Source organism: Pongo abelii, chromosome 15 (genome assembly GCF_028885655.2).
Source record: "Pongo abelii isolate AG06213 chromosome 15, NHGRI_mPonAbe1-v2.0_pri, whole genome shotgun sequence".
Taxonomy (NCBI): Eukaryota; Metazoa; Chordata; class Mammalia; order Primates; family Hominidae; genus Pongo; species Pongo abelii.
The window spans coordinates 36,708,921-36,727,398 of NC_072000.2; the positions used below are offsets into that span (position 1 = coordinate 36,708,921).

Genomic DNA, 18,478 nt, shown 5'->3' on the forward strand with positions numbered 1-18,478 from the left:
TTTTTAACATTTCCTTTAGAATATAATCATGGGAATTGAAGAGTGAGTTAAGGTTTAGAGCTGTCTCTTTTCTTCCACTTTTATGACTCTGAGATTTAAAAAAAAAAAGAAAACAAAACTGTCCTGATAAATAACTGAAAAAGTTGCTTTTCTCTGACTGCAGTTGTCTAAAAGTGGAAGTTAATGTTCTAAAATGTATGTACACATTGCAATTGTGTGTAGAGCTCAAAAGCGTAAAAAGCAAAATATATTGAATTTCAACATACTTGTTATCCTGCATTCCAGTTGACTGTAGAGAATCTCTAGTCATGTCTATCTGTTTTTGATGCCTCTACAGAATAACTGCCCAGCATCCTCTGCCCAACCAATCAGAATGTAGGAAAATCTACAGATATGACGGAATCTACTGTGAATCTACCTACCAGAAGTATGTTGAAATCTTTGTGAGTCTTCCTTCTGGCTCGTACATCAGTGCTTGTGGTTGCCAGCTATTCAAAAATATCCTTGTATTGAAACCTTCTTTTTATCTAATTTAGTGGGGGAGGAAAAAAACCAAAGAAAACAAACCAACAAAACAAATAAAAACAACCAAAACAATTTGCCTCTGAGATCAAGACAGAAAAAAATGTTTATTTTTTTGAAATTGTGGTCTAAAAGTTTTTTTAACGACTATATTAAAGCTCTTAGGTAAGCTTCTTTTTATTGCAATAAACAAGTACTTGTATGCAAGAAAATCTCGGCAAAATACATTGCACAGGTGCTACGCATCTTAGGGATTTGAAAGGTGTGTTATGTATAAATTAGCTGTCAGTTTTTTTCAATCCTGTAATGGAATGATGAGTTGTAATTTGCATAATCCTTTAAGAAGTCAAATTATACTGTCATGTAGCAGACTTAACATGCTAGCTAAGATTTCAGAGCTTTGCAGCTAATTACTATGTACCTTACAGGACAGTTAAATTGAAGTTGAGTCCTCTGTCTTTGCTGCCATTTGCTTTGTCCATTACTTAACAGAATCTGCACTTTGGGTAACGAGGTGTTGTTACTATCACTGAAGTAAACACTCTGCTCTGGGAGGAAATGGCATTTTAATATATCATAGTTTGACTTGTATTGCTTTTGCTGTGAAGAAAGTTTTTTTCAAAAACAGTAATCCAATTGGAATCTTCCCAAAACAGATGAAATTTATGCTTTCCAGAAAAGTTATGGAATATTGATTGAAGCAACATTAACCTTTAATTAAATTCTCCTATAGAAAATGTAAAGTAATATAAACATAATTCCACTGAAGGCATTATGTTTTCTGGATATACTTTGCAAATATACTTTGTTGTGTTTTTGTCTTCATACTCTTACCTTCTTTTGTAGTAGCGTGACTATTGAACAACAATACCATTTTTTTCCTTAAAAATCCTTTGTGAATGCAAGCTGGTGAGTCCTACTTTCATTTACTCCTCCAACTGGTTGTAGAGCACTTTCTTTCATGGTTTCCATTTTTTAAAAGATCAGAAATTCTGGTGGCTGTGAAGGCTGCTCTCTGAAATAGACACAAAGCGGATACTGGATAGAGCTGGGACTGTTCCCTACCTAGCATGGTTTAGGTGACTGTATCACTATATCTTTACTATATACAGGTAGTTATCTCTGGCTTTATTTCTTGATATTTCACTGTCTAGATAGTGTTACTATTTTTATCAGAACTGGTATAATTATAATGCAGAATTGTTACTGATTATCATTTTTAAAAATTCTTTGTTATCTGTGAGTCATTTATTATGGCTCTTGGTGGCCAGGTTTCTGTAATTTGTTAGTGATTTTGTGGCTTTGTTGTATACTTTGAAGAATCCTTTTGTTGTATAAGAAGGGGGTCCTTTAAGGACCAAATTAAAGCAGCATTTGATTACTGACCATTCAAATAAGTGCATATCAACAATCAACTGTTGTTTATTTATAATTAAGCCAGTTTCACGTGTCTGAAATTACTATTGGCTTAGAGGCTGAGATTTGTCAATTAGGAGCCCGGATGGGGCCACCAGGAATTTGGCGCATAGTAAGGCTTCCCTTCTAGCTGTAGGGATCATCTCAAGGGCTTGCTTTTTAAAGAATCGGTGTTATTTGTAGTCAAGGTAGACACAGTAGGCAGCACAGCTGTGACTGCCAGGGAAAGTCACTAGGGGGATATTCATAACAAGGAAATATTGGCAAATAAATGATGAAGAAGGGGAGGAAATCCCCAAGATGTTAAATTGGAGCACTGTCACTGAGATGATTAATGGTGTTGTGTATTTTAGTGAAAATGCTTATCTGAATTGTCTTGAAACTATAGTGTACATTTAATAGCACCTATAAAAAAGCATGTGGTACACAAGCACACTGAAGAGAAAAGGCCGGGGATTCCAATTTTATCTTTCTATTTTCTCCAATTAAGTTTTTGGCTTCTGTTTATTAGAAAGCTGGTGTTAATATATATTATATAAGGAGTATGTTTATTCTATATATTTATTACTCATCAGCATTTATATAGCTACTTTCCCTAGAAGATTGAAATGTATTGTTAAAAAAAACATGGATAGTATTGTAAAAAACATGGGTAGTTTTTCCACACTCTTGTTGGGTGAATATTGTCAAGAGTAGGGAGATGTAGGCAAACAGTCCGGGTCACAGGGCTGCAGTGGGTAAAGGGCTACACATTTATCAGTGATGGAGTCAGTACAATTTTAAAAACATTTCTACATCAATTTGTGGTGAAGGAGTAGCTGTTTTGGAAGATCCTCTAGCTTTCAGTGTCAAACCATAAATTTCCTGATTCTGTGTTGTGAATTATCACTTGCCTGGAGGGATTGTTATCCATGAAAGCAGGTGCATCTTTGGGCAAGTTACTTAACCTCCTTGGGCCTCAATAATTACTAGTAGATATAGGAATAGATACAGACAAATGACATATCATCCTATCTTCAATGAGCTTATAGTCTATTACAGCAACGTTTTTCTAACTCTTGGTTACTATTCAAACAGTTGGATATGTATCCAGTTTAGTGGATCAAGATCCTAATTTTAAAAATGAAATGGAAGAGAACAGAAAATTTTATTGTATTGCGTTTTAATAAGAATGTGTCTTATTTTGTGAGGCTCCCTTTTTAGTTTCATATTTGTGTATGTGTACATGTAACTGCACATATGTGTTTACTGGATAGATCATGAGGTAATATGTGTTTCTACTGTGTTTCATATCCAAAAAGAATGGAAGCCACTGTAATAGAGTTGAGTAGGTAAATGTATAAACAGAATAATATACAGGTGTTGTCACTTTGTGTTCAGGGTACACTGGATTATAAAGAAAGAAATGGTCAGTCTTATGAAAAGGGTTCAGGAATGAAGAGGCTACACTGTTTGGTCTCTCATATTCAGGGATGTGCTAGAGCCAACTTGGATGGGTTTGTGAAAGTCAATTGTATGCACCTCTTTCTCACTTTGTTATTTCTGGCCTCACGTTAGTAACTTGAAGTTGCAGAAAGTATTTGCACCATGGAAATTGGAAAATATTGCAATTCTGGTGCTCTGTAAGCCCCAAGTGATTGTTAAACATGTACCAACATGTCATTGCTCATATTTGTTCCAACTATAATTCTATGGTTTTATAATTATTGTGAATTACATATTTAAAAACATTATTTTCTATGTTGCATTTAGATTTTATTGGTAATTATTTAAATGATTAGACAATTGTTTCAATAATGAAAGTTTGAAACAAGCAGGGATATAAAACCTGTGATTATTTTAAAAGGTCTATAATTAGTTCCAAATAATAGTAATAGTTACTCTAACTTCTGTTAAATACTTATTATACTTTCAATTTAAAATTTCAAGTTTAATTGGTGAGATCAGGTTCTTTGGTAAAGGGTAGGTATATAGTGTTTTAAAAAATACACATCATATTGTAAATATTTTACAAATTGTATCATTTTAAGTTAGGCAGTTATCTTGCTAAGTATTACAAATTTTGGGCCTCAGATCCCTCCTTTCCTTTTTAGTCGCCTTTTATAGTTTACAATAATGTCTCTGTGTTTTAGCAAACACATCTGTAAAGTAGTGGATTTCATCGGAAGATGCAAAAGTTCTTTTCAAATTAAAACAGTTGTCGATCTTATAAAAATATTTTCAAACACAAAAGTAAAAGTAGCATAGCCTAAAATAGGAGAAAAGACATCCCCTCCATAATAACCATAACTTTGAACTTTATGTTTATTGTTTTTTTTTTTAAAGACAGGGTCTTGCTCTGTTGCCTAGGCGGTGGTGCAATCATAGCTCACTGCAGCCTCGAACTCCTGGGCTCAAGCTCCCGAGTAGCTAAGACTACAGGTGCATGCCCCCATGTCTGGCTTTTTTGCTTTGTTTTGTTTTGTTTTTAGTAGAGGACAAGGTCTTACTCTGTTACCCAGGCTAGTCTCGAACTCCTGGGCTCAAGCCATCCTCCCACCTCAGCCTCTAAAAGTACTGGATTCCTGGCCTGAACTTGAAAGAAAATATAGGGTAAGTCAGAGGAAATAAAATATTCATAGACATGAAATGGAATAGTAGTAGTAAGTTCAAAGGACACCACCTATATTAAGAAGAATATTAGGTAGTGAGGAAAGATAAGTAGGAAAGAGTCAACTGAGCTAGGTGTTTATAGCTTCAAAACTTAAGTTGCAATTCAGCCATACAGTTGGACACTGCCATAGAGGGATTTGAGGAAGATTGGGGTGTCCTTAAAGTCAAGAACAATCCGTTCACCAGTATTTAGAAAAGATGGAGTGAGTCTGAGATGGCAGCTTCAATGACTGTTTATTGAGCACTTGCTATGCCATTTTAATAGGCATGGCAGTAACTATTTTAAACAACGAGGTTTAATCCAGGATTCCTAGACTCCAAGTGTAACCAAGATTGAGAATCCCTGATTGAGAAGGTGTTTGTAATGGATTTAGACAGTTGTCATTGAAAGCAGAAGAGGCCATTGGCAAAACTGTAAAGTTTGTCTTTGTTTAGCTGTCTTTTCCATCCTTTGGAACCCCATCCTTTTCCAAGCCCCTTTTTCTCCTTTGTGAAATTCATTCCATCTGGATACCTGGTTAGTGTTTCAAAGCTGTGCCTCATTGGCACAGAGTAGTGATTGTATCCCTCATTGCAGATCAGGTGTTGTTAACTGACGGTGTTACTGTTCTCAGGACGATTTGCCTTTTCATAAGCAACACCAGGTGAACAAATTCAAGAAAATGGGTAGTTTTTTCCAATAGAATAATTTCAGACACTGTGACAGGGCTTGGATAAATTCATCTGAGGCTAGAGGAAAGTTTCTTTCTTCTCTGAAAATACAAATCCAGAATGTGGGTACTCTACTCAGTATATAGTGTTAAGGCTGGCCTTGGCCAAGAAGCATGGATTTGGATTCACACCCAAAAGAGGGAAGGAATTAACAAGTTCCAGGGAAGAGAATAGGAGAATGAGTGAAGAAGGAGGGAACGTGCCAGTCTTTATCAGCTCTTTTGTACAAGACAGAGTGCTAACCACTTTCACGTGTTATCCCAATTAAGGCGAACAAGACAGGCGCCTTGTCAGGGACTCTGCTGGGGGGATGATGGTCACCTATGCTGAATAAAAGGGAAAGGTCACGGAGGCTCCAGCAGCAGGAGTGAATTCTTTTGCTGGTTGTTTAACCTGATTGACTGATTGCTATTATACAATCATCTTCCCCTTACCCGCACAATAGAACTTATGCCAGTTGTGTTAGGATCAGTAAATAACAAAGAATTGAGAAAAGAGTTAGAAATATAAAATGACCTTCATAAAGAGCTCTAATGTTAAACATGTTAAACAGACATTGAACTTTGTAGCAAGAACTGCTTCAAGCCTTTCGATATCCAAATGAATTCTAATTTCCACATCATGCCTTTCAGACCTCAGCATGGTTTCTGGTGGTTTCTCCCAGTTAATTTTAGCATCACACCAATGCTTTTGCCTATAAATGACTCGAAGTAGCATATGTTGGTAATGTGGATGGCATGAAAGTGTATTATTTAGGGCTTATTCTAGACTAGCCTGGAAGTGAGCGAATTTATTCATTCATTTAACAAATATATTTTAATCATCACCCACGGGTCAGGTGCTTTTCTACACGAACTGTTCTACAGTAACTGACTTATTCAGAGGTAACTAAGAAAACCTCTGCTCTCTAGAAGCCTAGAAGACTGAGATATCAATAAGTAATTGGCATTCTGCCTGAGCGGTGCCTCAAGAGAAATAAGTGTCAACTATGGAAGCGGCACCACGGAGGGGCCATTTTTAATAGTGCAGGGAGCCCAAGGTCTTCATGGTGGAGAAGGAGCTATCTGAGCTTGGGAGGGAACCTGAGGCAATGGTTTGGGCTAAAAGGCATTTCTGGTGTGGCAAATTGCAAAGGGCACAGGCAGAAGTGGAGGGCTGGGGAACTGTGACAGGAGGTGAGGCTGGAGAGGAAGGGAGAGCAGAGGCCTCAGATCCCAGAGGACTGCCATCCTGAGAGAGCCCTCGCAGGAGTTTTCAGGAGTGTGACAAAGACTGCATCTTCAAGAAGAGTTACCCTGGAGGTGGATTAGGCCTGAGGCTGCTGTGGGAGTGTCCCATAGCTTTCCCTCCTCTTGTTTCACAACTGTTTTAACTTGCTTTTGCAAGAAGGAATGTGAAATTGTGCTGTTTGTTAGTTTAAAGTTGTTTTTTATTGATAAATATCTTGAAGGACTCTCCCAATGTGAAATCCGGTTCAGGATCTGTCTGCAAACTCATTGCTTTTCCTGGCTTGAGGTGCCCACGTCTGCCTTTCTCCTCACAGACCACTTGTAATTCAAGATAAACGAATGCCAGAGAGTAAAAATGGATAGGTGCAGGCAGCATGATTTAGAATGAAAGAATATTAATTGGTTTCACCAGAGTGTATATTTTCATTATGAGAGAAGTGACTACCTGGATTTTTAAAAATAATTGGTTGGTGACACACCTGCAGTGTGCATGTGACCTCTAGAAACTTGAGAACGAAAGTAAAGGTCAAGGTGAGAGTTGTAGTGCCACAATGAGCCTTCTGTAGGCACGCTGTTGAACAGTGGCTTTCAAAAATCGCTAACAGGTGGTTTCAGAAAGTCACTGATACTAATGTGCTTGTGTCCAGACTTTAAAAATACTACAGCAAACTTAAACTATGGTTTTAGTAAATTCTCCTTACCTTATGAACAGCTTCTTCTGTGTATTGAGTTTATAAATGTGTCTTTAGTGAATCTTTGGACTTAGTTTATGCATTAGAGTGTAATAATTATGCTTTGTTCTTTGACTATGAGCAAGCTATTTTAAACAATTAAGTCCATGCAGTAAGGTTTAGTCATTGCTAGCGGTGGTTAAATCTCTTGGAAATGGATCTGGCTTTGATCCTAGACCCACAATTATCTGTTATATGTGGGACAGTGACTAAGTTGCTTAACTTTAAGCTTCTGTTTGCTCATCTCTAAAAGTAGGGGCGAAACAATACCTCAGAGTTTGTTTTGAGGATGAATGTGATGATTAGGATGGTGATAATAATTAACATTACTGATCTGTTACCAGATGCCAATGTCAGGCACTGGGCTAATGGCTTAACATACATTAAAAAAAAATCCTTACAATAAACTTATGCCTTAGGTATGATTATTACCGCATTTTACAGATAAGGTAACAGAAGCTTACAGAGCTGACAGAACTAACTCAAGGTTAAGAAGGCAGGATGTGGTGGAATTAAGATTAGTATCACCAAATTATGATCCACTAGCCACATCTACCCCCAGCCCCCCAGTTTTTGTAAAGTTTTATTGGAACAAGGCCATACCCATTCATTTGTGGTGGAATTAGGATTAGTATCACTGTATTAGGGCCCATTAGCCAAATCTACCCCATCCCCCTCCATTTTTGTAAATAAAATTTTATTGGAAAAAATCCGTAACTATTCATTTAGGTATTGTCTGTGACTCCATTCCTACTACAAGAGCATAGTTGATAGTAGTGACAGAGGCCATATGGCCCACAAAGCTGCAAATATTTACAATCTGGCCATTTATAGAAGTTTGCTGACCTCTGCATTAGACCTCAGGCTATCTGACTTCAGAACCTAAGGTCTAAACCATAAAAACACTAATCGTGGTGCTTGGCATATAGTAAAGATACACTAAATGAGTACTACCTTGTTGCTCATCTAACTTAATATAGAACTGTTAACCTCGTGGAATTATTATCTGCAAAATGGAAATAATAAGCATTCAACCACCAGCAAGAAAAGTCATAATGATTATGAAGATGTTGAAGAACTTAAAGTTCCAAAAGGAACACACTCTGAATTGTATGTTATACTTGTTGTTTATTACTATGCTTTATGTAATATAAATGAGAAATTCCATTTTCACATCAAAGTACAGTATTGCATTAAAGGAGATCATTGTGAATTTTGGTGACTATTCAGGATATCTGTTAAAAGAAATTAATTTTATACATGAGAAAATTTTATAATTTTAGGAAATTTAAAAAGTATAATTTTCCTTATGCAAAATACATATTATCAAAAAACCACTTACAGTATTATGATCTGTATTATTTAAAAGGTATATAAGCAGTATCTTTACAATAAGAAAAATATGCAGCAAGACATCTCTTTTAATGAGAAGATAAACAATTAATATACCTCCCTTAATTGTCCTACCAGCAACAAAGGAACGACATTATGGTTTCCACTTTACCCTACTCATAACTTTTATTTCCATGTGTTTTTCTGTTGATTTAGGGAATTCCCAGTCCTCTGCTCTGTAAATGGCCTTGGATTTGTGTTACCTTGGAGCTCACAGAGCAGGCTTTGGTGGGCCTTCAACTTGTGTTGAGGGAATATTCTTGGAATGTCTTTCACCAGGCCCACTGTCATGTCTCTGGGTTGGTGAATGGTGGGTGGGGAGAGAGAGTAGTCCTAGATTAGTTACCTCCTGACGTTTATCCTCTTCCCTTGCAAAAGCTCTTTTTGAATAGAGGTACAGTACATTTTCATTCTGGAACCCTTAGAAAACACAGGTAAGCATAAAGAAAGAACATCAATGTTTTTGTAATTGTCCTACCCACAGATCACCACTGTTAACATGTTGGTGGCTATCCTTGTAGTCTTCTATACAATGGTGTGTGTTTCTATGAATCACACTTTTTATAGATGTATATCCATGTATATAGGTATTTTCTTGTGAATCCATCCACACCTGACTCGGCTGGGAAATGTCTGGGACGAGGTGTTCTAATTTGTATATGAGCAGCTTATTTGGGGGAAGCTGGAAGCTACATTGTCAGTTTCCATAGAGAAACTGTTCCACAGAGATTTCCTTTTTGATGTGACACTTACATTTTTCCTGGTGTAGTTGGTATTGAAATTCAGGATTTTTAGCACTTTCGTTTTCAAAAGAATTTGTTTGAATTTAAATTCAAGCGAGAACTAGTGATATACTCATTAGTGATAGGATTTTCAGCAGAAAGTTTTTTCCTTACCACCTTAATATTTATTTTTATCTAGACATACTACACATTTAAATGTGGAAATAGTTTTGCAGTTATAGATTGAAGCTAGTGGTGAGAAAGGTGTGGTGAGAAGGGTGTGGTGGGTTAAAGAAACATATGGCTTTTTTAGGTCAGATACATCCACGTATGAAAAGTTAAGCGATTAGATGGAGTTTTCTGGTTGCTTTCCATACTCATCCTGTCACATGTTATGTCTGCTGCATTATCCTCTAGGTTGCTTAAAAATAATTTTATTTACTGTGTTTAGCATTGAGACGTTTAGGTCCAGTTCTTAAAGCAGAGAGAGGGCTAGGTCCTTCGAGGATTTTGGTTTAGTGACCAGCACGTAACGGAAGCATTGTTGGGTTATTTTTTCATTGGCAAATTTGAGACGTTGTGATTCGTATATCAATTTGAGAATTCTTTGGAATTGGGTGCTTGGGATTTATGTGGTTAAATAGACTATCACCACATCTTATTTAAATCCTAATTTCCCTGTCCCTCCCTCAACCCAGTTATAAAGGATCTCTGGGCCTTGCTCTTTGCTTGTTCTCGTGTGTTACCAATGAGAAGAGGCCTATTTCTCTTACTAGCAATTCTCATTACTTGCATTTCAACCATCATAAGCTTTCATAACAGCATCATTTTCCTGACTATTGCCTGTCAGGGGTGCTTACGGTGAATCACAGCCAACTGCATGCCTTGGCCTTGACACTGGAAGGTATACAGTCTTTTCGATGATTCTTCTCTTTGCTTCCTCTCTTCAACTCCACTTGAAAAACTGTTTTAGGAGTAAAATTGAATGAGCATGGCTTGGTCGGGCACAAAGCCTCCTGTCCTGTGTGCTTGAGGCACCATCTGGATGTCTTGGTGAAGAACGCATTTTAAGTAATTGTAGGGGAGATCCTTGCTCACTTCAAGGGAAGCAGCGTGCTTTTCCAGAGACTCCCTTAACTGCCTGATGGCTCGCAAGCAGAAAATGAGAAGCAGCAGCTCCGCTTCTCATCCACTGGAGAAATTCATCAGGTGTTCTAAGTCTTGAATTGCTATCAGTGAAAACAATGGTATTCATGGCACCACCCTTTTAAAAGGACAGGTTTGGGGAAACATCCAGCGGAGATGAGGATGGAAGGTCGAGGGCATTCCTGAACTCTTGTAAAATTCATGATCAATACATTCATCTGATAGCAAGATTGTTTACCCTCTTTTCTGAATGCTGCTTGCCCAGAGGTAGTAACAATTTATATGATGCTGGTAGGAATAAAGAATGTTGTGTTTTTTATTTTTTAATTTATCATGGTACTTGGGAAATGCCTCAGGGAAGAGAAGACTAGAAAACTAAAATTATGGGCCAGCAGATTTTAAGTAGAGTATGTTTTTACAAGGGTCTGGTGGCAAGTTTGGTTCACTTGTACCACAAATACCTTTATTGGGTCTGTTCAGGAGAAATTTGCAGGACATAAATGTTTGGTGTGGTGCAGAGTGTCCTGAGAATGCAAGACTCTGAAATAGAGACAGGAGAATGACTATAGCCACATTTATTCTCCTGCCAAAAGGAAACATTCTTTGATGCCAGGGCCTTTTATTGTGAGGCTAAGTTGATCCTTCTGGGACAACAGAAGCATTAACTCATGACGGTGAAGTTACCTTTCAGGGGCCGCATTCCTACTTCTGTGTTGGCTGGTTTTCTATATGCAGTAATGCATAGACTGCATAGGCTGCAGTAATTGATACGGCTGAAATCTGGAGAAAAGGAAAGAACATGCTCCAAATATGGGGTGCTGTGGTCTTCAAGCATTATTGTAATTGACCCGAGCAACCATGTTTGAAATAGACAATATTATTCTGAGTTTGCACTCAAGACAGTGGAAGCTCAGAGAGGTCAGGCACATTGCTCAGTTCACACAGCTAATGAGGTGCAATCTGGTAACTAACTATTGGAGACCCTCTCCGGTCTGTGTGGCCCAGCAGTTCTTCCCTTTTCAACTGGATGACAGGGTCCCTTGGAGCAGGATGACACTTTACCTTAGAAAAACATCCATCCTCTATTTGAGGATGGTCTGTTGAAATCTATTTCTGCAAAAGAAGAAGACCCTAAGGAACTTGAAGCCATGCCCATAGAAAAATCAAGGTTTGCCATATTTGAACATCAGTCATTTAAAGAACATACGTCCAGTGTCCTGTGAGTGTAAAGCTGTGTACTCTCCAGCATGGGACAATTAGGTCTCCCCCTTGGGGATTTCATCTGTCCTTACACTGTGGTTACCGCATAGAAATGGATGAATGTCAACTTTTAATCTTAAGCCCTCTTTCCAAACACTGGTTTTCTATTTTCAAACTACTTGACCTTTGCATTGTTTCACCTCACAACAATCTCCACATGTAATGACCAACAAGCTTGTAAGCACTCCCATGAGCATTCCCAATTAATCCTCAAAGCAACCTAGTGAACTGTGTTTTGTCTCTGTTTTACATGGAGAAAAACAAAAACAAGCCCCCGTATTACAGAGGTTAAGTGATTCGAAGTATTTCACACAGCTCAGGTGTAACATGGCTGGCCCGCAGATTAAGACCTCTCTCATCTCCCAGTTTAGGGCCTTCTCCAGGACAGCGCCACCATTCCTCCAAAACAGAACTTGGCGTCTTCCCCAGAAAGATCCTCTCCTACCTTGCACTTCTTTTGCTTTATCTTCATTGATATAGTAATTCAGTCTCATTCTTGACATTATCTTTTATTCTGCCTCTCTCGTCTCAAATATTCTTTTAGTAGCATATTTTCTTTTAAAACTTCCCTTCTTTTCACATCCCCTTAATTCAAGCTATTATTTCAGCCTAGATTGTTGCAGTCTCCTAACTAGTGTTCTTATCTTCTGTCTTACTCAGTTTGGTTCAGATAAATACTTGAGTCCTGCTCTATGCAAAGCACCATGCTAGGGAATGCAAAGATTTTCCTTTCTAGGCTGCTTCATAAATAGTTACCAGATTGAAATACTGTTTCTAACATATTTTCCTGCTCAAAATCACTGACTGCTCCATCTCACGTCAAGCTGTCTGTAATCTTAGCTTAGTGTTTAAAACTTACCAGTGTAGCTCCATTCTGCCTTTCAGCCTCCCTATAACACCAGACATTTCTCAGCATGCGTTCTGTGCTCTGTCCATGAAACATTTCCATTCATTCTTGTTAGGCACAACACATGCACTAAGTCCCTGCGTTCGCTTGCTCCTTTGTAAAGTTTTTCTAACCTTGTTTTATCCACAGTGGCTTCTCTCTTCTCTTAACACATTAATTGAGCACCTTCTATAACCAGGAACTATTGATTGGTATATATCAGTGGACAAAGGCGATAGTCTTTGTTCTCAAAGTTGGATGATTCTCAAAGTTGGATGGCGTTAGAAACAGCCAGTAAACAGCAGATGTTAAAAATGAAGGAAATCATATAGTCTGTTACATGGCAGTCAGTGCAGTGGAACAAAAATACAGAAGGTTAAGAGGGATTTAGGAGTCCTGGGGTAGAAGTGAGTCATTGTGGTTATAATAGATGGTGACCATTAAAAGCAAGATGACATTTGAACAATGACTGTAAGGAAGTGAGGGAGTTAGGCATTCACATAGCCAGGGGAAAATATTCCAGGTAGAATGAACAACCACTACAAAGGCGCTGAAGAGTTCCTAATGTGTTCAAAGCACACCAGGGAGGCCAGTGTGTTGGGGGCTGAATGAGCAAGGAGGACAGTAGCAGGAGACAGGGAGGTAACAGCACACGGGATGCTGGCAGGCCAGGGAAGGGCTTTGGCTTTCGTTCCACTCGAAACAGAGTCTTGGGAGGATTATGAATTGAGGAGAAATGAGACCTAACTGATTTTAGTATCAGTCTAGTTACTGGCTGAGCATATGCTTCAGAGGGCTGAGGGTGGAAGCAGGGGACTTAGCTCAGAGGCTATCAGCATAATCAAGGTGTGATTTGTACCAAGACGAAGTGGATAAAGAAGAGAGAAAAGTCAATATTGAATCCAAGATTAAATACTAATGTATCATTGACTTTGTATTGCATGTGGTGGCACTCAATCACATGTATGCAAGTAAGTACCTTTCCCTCATAAACTTAGAGATGAAGCATGACAAAAACTTATAAAAGTTAAATGGTAAGAGGCTGTGTGTATGTATGGATAATATCTTCTCAATAACATTGCAAGTTCCTTAGAGATATTTATTCATTTATTCAGTCCACAAACTTTTAAAAAGGTACTCGTTAAAGGCCAATGATTGCCTTGCATCTGAGCAGTGCGGAATGCAATAGGAGAATGTCAGTGTGGTGGGTAAGTGTGCAGGCTATGATGGAGACGGATGTATTCAAACCCTAGTTCCATTACTTATTTGCTGGGTGATCTTGAACAAGTTACTTAAGCTCCCTGTTTCCCACCTTTCTCATTTGTGAAATGCCGATGATAGTATCTCATAGGATTTTCTCTTAGGATTTTCCATAGGGATTAAATGGACTAATACATGTAAAATGCTTAGAAAAATGCTTCCCCTGGAAGTGCATACTAAGTACTCAAATACTAACTCAAAAAAGTTAGTGCTGTGGAAAAAATAGCTAAAAGAGGATTTAACATTTAGAGTGACTTTTCACCCCTGTAACTACCCATGTTCAAAACCTGTCAAGTTACCTGGTTAATGAATGTGAATAATAAGGTCTCATAGTAAGCCTTGCTCTCTAGTTGATAGTTTAAAAATGACAGAGAATTGCATTGTGATTAGTCTGATTACCTGCCTCTTTTTGAAGGTGGACATGGAAGCTGGTCAGTAACCCTTCTGGGCACATTTTGATTGACAGACTGGCAAACAGCGTTTAAATCTCTAACACATAAAAAGATCAATGTTTTCTTATTATTTTTTAGCTTAAAATTTTGAATGTGTATTAAAATGAGAAAAATAATTTTCAGGATAGATATGACTCCTAGTACATAAAAGCAAGGAGATCACATCAAGGAGGGAATATTATTTTTTTGACCAAATACAGGAAATTACTATTTTTCTCCTCCATGTTTATATTTTGCTACCTAATATCTCCCTTCTTTTTTTTTTCTTTCATGTAGTTGTTGTTTTTTTCATCCCTCTTATTATCAGCAACTATATGGCCTCCAAATCCAGGAAAGAGCAGTGCATTGCTACTGTGGAACTCATGTGGACATCTTTAGTGTCAGAGGTAGTTTGAAGAGCAGCTTAATTCTGCTTTCATTGTGCCTGGTACTTCTGTGAGGCACTAAGGTTCTGTTTGAGCTCAGTATTACTGATCCCATCCTATATGTCCTAGATGGCAGTGCAGACAGTGGCTGTCAATGAGTAACAGGTAAATATTGAACAGGGAAGCCCTTTTGATTAACTTTGTGGATCATTATTTGAAAGTAGCATACAGTCAGAACAGCACCATCACTCATGATCATAGCACATGGCATAGGGGTCAGAGCACCAAGCTGCTGGTTTGAAAGCTGAGATTGCATTCTTTGTTCTGCACATGGGCCTGTATTCATGTACTGCTGGACTAGTTACAACTATACGGTGAACAAAATGCTGACTGTTTAGCACAATATTAATGCAAAATATTTAAGATGGTAAGGCACAAAGAATGCTTAAGGGACTTTGTGCGATATAGGTATAAATATATTAAAGCGTGTTTATAATTACTTTTTGAAGTGTTTAACACTGGGTGCTTTTACCTTTTTATCCAGGTTCAGAAACCGTTTTCTAATAAGGAACTTAGAGATGTGTGGCAGGGTGAGGATAAATTTTTGGTCTTATTAGTATGTACTGAAAATAAGTAATTTTAGCCTCTATCAGTTTTCCTAGGTTTGTTCTATGCTACCTATGGGTACAACTTACCCCCATGACACATTTACCCAGGAGGTTGGTCCATACCTGATTTGTCAAATGATTCATTGAACCTCATGATAAGTTAATGGTTTATCATCATTAGGAACAATACTATTATCATCATGATTAATATTTTTGAGGAACCATCAAATAATATGCATGGAACTTGTTAAAAGGCATAAATGAGGTTGCATGGAAAAGAACAGCTTTCTGTTCTCAAATATTTCTAAATAACACTTACATGGTCATAAAAAGGCACAGATAAAACATGATTAGGCTGCTTATGCATTTCTAGGAGAAACTTAATTCAGTAGTCAAGTAGGCAATTCCAAAACGTTTTCATAAGCCAAAGATTTTAAGTAAATCTTTTAATTGAGACTTTTAATCATACCGAGCTATAGAAATAATATTCAGATAATTATGTTCAATAATTAAAATCATCAAAACAACTAATCATTAAGATTATTAAAACAAAGCTAATCTACATCCTTCCTACCCATATTCTAGAGCAGTGGGTAAAAAGGTAAGCATTTTATGGCACTTTAAATATATAATTGCAACATTTACTGTTTAGCATATACGAACCACAAAAGTGACAAAATCTATATCCAGTGTGCTGGATGGAGTCTTAATTTTATGTATCACTTAAGTGTTAAATTTATACAACCTAGTCAAAGTGGTAACAGCCCCACAATAAAAAATAATAATTTTATTCTGGAAAATTATTCAAATGAAAAAATACAAAGTAGTCATGCTAGTTAGAGCTGTAAATGACATGTTTCCATCAAATTTCTGAAGAAGAGATTCTGTGTTTTTTTTCTTTTCTTTTCTTTTTGAGATGGAGTCTTGCTCCTTCACCCAGGCTAGAGTGCGTTGGTGCAACCTCAGCTCACTGCAACCTCCGCCTCCCAGGTTCAAGCAATTCTCTTGACTCAGCCTCCCCAGTAGCCAAGATTACAGATGTGCACCACCACGCCCAGCTAATTTTTGTATTTTTAGTAGAGATGAGGTTTCACCATGTTGGACAGTCTGGTCTCAAACTCCTGATCTCAGGTGATCCGCCTGCCTCGGCCTCCCAAAGTGCTGGGATTACAGGCGTGAGCCACTGCGACTGGCCAGATTCTGTGTTTTTAAAAATGTCAACTTTGCTTTTAAATAACAGTGGCAAATAGCAATATTCTTTCTTGTAATAATAATATTCTAGACTAATTTATGGGAACCACACTGCCTCAGGAAAAGGACATGATTTAAAATTTCATTTAGAAAATAGCTTCAGTTGTTCTAGTATTATCACAGAGCAGTGTATTAGAAATCACTGTATTATATTTTGAAATTTAGATCAACCTATAATATGAACATGAAAAACATAAACATGAAAATGTAATTTAACAAAGGTGAATTTTTCTTTACAATAGAAATACACTGAAAGCGTTTGCCAGTTAAAGAACAGCATGGGCTACTGTCCTTGCCTCTTTCCCTAGGGAACCCAGGATCTAATTTGGATTAGATTCCAAGTGAACATGTGTTAGGTGGTCCCATCATAACCCTGAATGGATATTTTGCTACACCACAAAACTAGAACATAATTTGACATAAATCTTTGTTTAGAAGCGAAATAGCAGGGGATGCTGTGGGTCAGGGTGGAACTGGCAGGGCTGTGTGGGAACCTGCCCACATAGCCTGGTGTCTAGCAGAGCTGGCACTTTTAGGCCTTTGGTTTCCTTGAAATTATAGGTAATGAATTCAACATCTAGTCTCTCTTTATCTGGGACAGTAACCTTGGTACATAGTGTTCTTTCATGTAGACTTGTGACCCATATTTTTGGTATTTTATTTATAAGAAAAATATACATACATATAATTTTTAAAGTTGCCTAATAATTGCCACAACTTAAAAAGAATTTTTTACTTTATTATGTTTGTACCCTAACAGAAAATAGAATGAGTTAGGCAGGCATTATTTAAATGATGGTGATGCCATCACTGCTGGGTTTTAATATTCCATTTTAATCACTGGGCAAATTGGTCGTGTTTTAGTTGGGGAAAATGGAATATGTTGAGGGAGGATGTGGTCATTTTGAAAGTCATTTGGTTTAGTTCAGGAACAAACACTCATTTATCAAGGAAATATTTGTTGTTTCCTTTTGGGAAAGTGTAGGCATCCTCAGTCTCAAAGAAGTTGCATGCCAGTGGGGCAATGAGACATATAATTTATTGATTTAATAAATATTTAGTGAATGCCTACTAAGTTCCAGTTCCTATAGCGTAGAATTTATATTCAATTGAGGGGAGCAGACATTATGCAGATACATGTGGACTTAGAAAGGCTTAGAGCTCTATAGTATACAGTAAATTAAATCAGGGCAAGGAGATAGAGGGTGGCAAGTGCTTTTTATACAAGATGGGACAGGTAAAGTCCCTTAAGAAGTGCCTAAGTTTTTCAGTTCTGTACAAGTCCAGAGAGCAAACTTATTTGTGGCTGTCGAGAATTGAGGATCTCTTCTTGGAAAGTTAGAACTTAAAGCTGGCCCATGAATGAACAAGGTAATGAACAAGCCACGTCTGTACATGACAAACAAAAGATGGAAACAAGAATTTCTATTCAGGATTGACGAGAAAGGGATTAGGCATACGGAGTCTTGAAGAAGAAGAGAGGAATTTGATTTTGACATTTTATTTAGTTTCAATATCCTGAAGTATTTGGGCCAAAGAATAATGGAATGTGTGGGATTTTTGTAATCTCTGTGTTTGCATGGAGTGGATGAGAGAGAGAGGCCAGCTTACAGGCTTTTATGATAATCATGAAGTGAGGAGACTATATAAATTTTCTATCTGCACAGGCATAGATTGTTTTATTTTTAAGGGCTATTGTATGAACATGGGGTGGGGTAGAGGCATCATATCATCTCTTGACTTGTGAAAGTGATTTGCTCACTGGAAAGTTTGAGGACTACTGTTCTAGTCCCAGTATGCTGGCTGTGGTTTATGTGATTACCTACATGCTTCAACAGGATTCAATCAGGAAATACTTTTTAAAATTATATTTAT

The 18,478-nt window shown here is 37.6% G+C and overlaps 1 protein-coding gene across 14 annotated transcripts in view; it reads left to right on the forward strand.

The window, feature by feature from the left end:
• Window positions 1–18,478, forward strand: part of NPAS3 (neuronal PAS domain protein 3) — an 876,176-nt gene that overhangs the window by 120,591 nt on the left and 737,107 nt on the right. For 7 of the 14 annotated variants that reach the window (XM_054529993.2, XM_054529994.2, XM_054529997.2 and 4 more), the window contains exon 2: window positions 338–427. The exons of the other annotated variants lie outside the window; for them this stretch is intronic. In XM_054529993.2, the coding sequence (XP_054385968.1) occupies window positions 338–427 (90 nt within the window). The remainder of the gene's footprint in view (window positions 1–337; window positions 428–18,478) is intronic. 14 annotated transcript variants of the gene reach the window in all.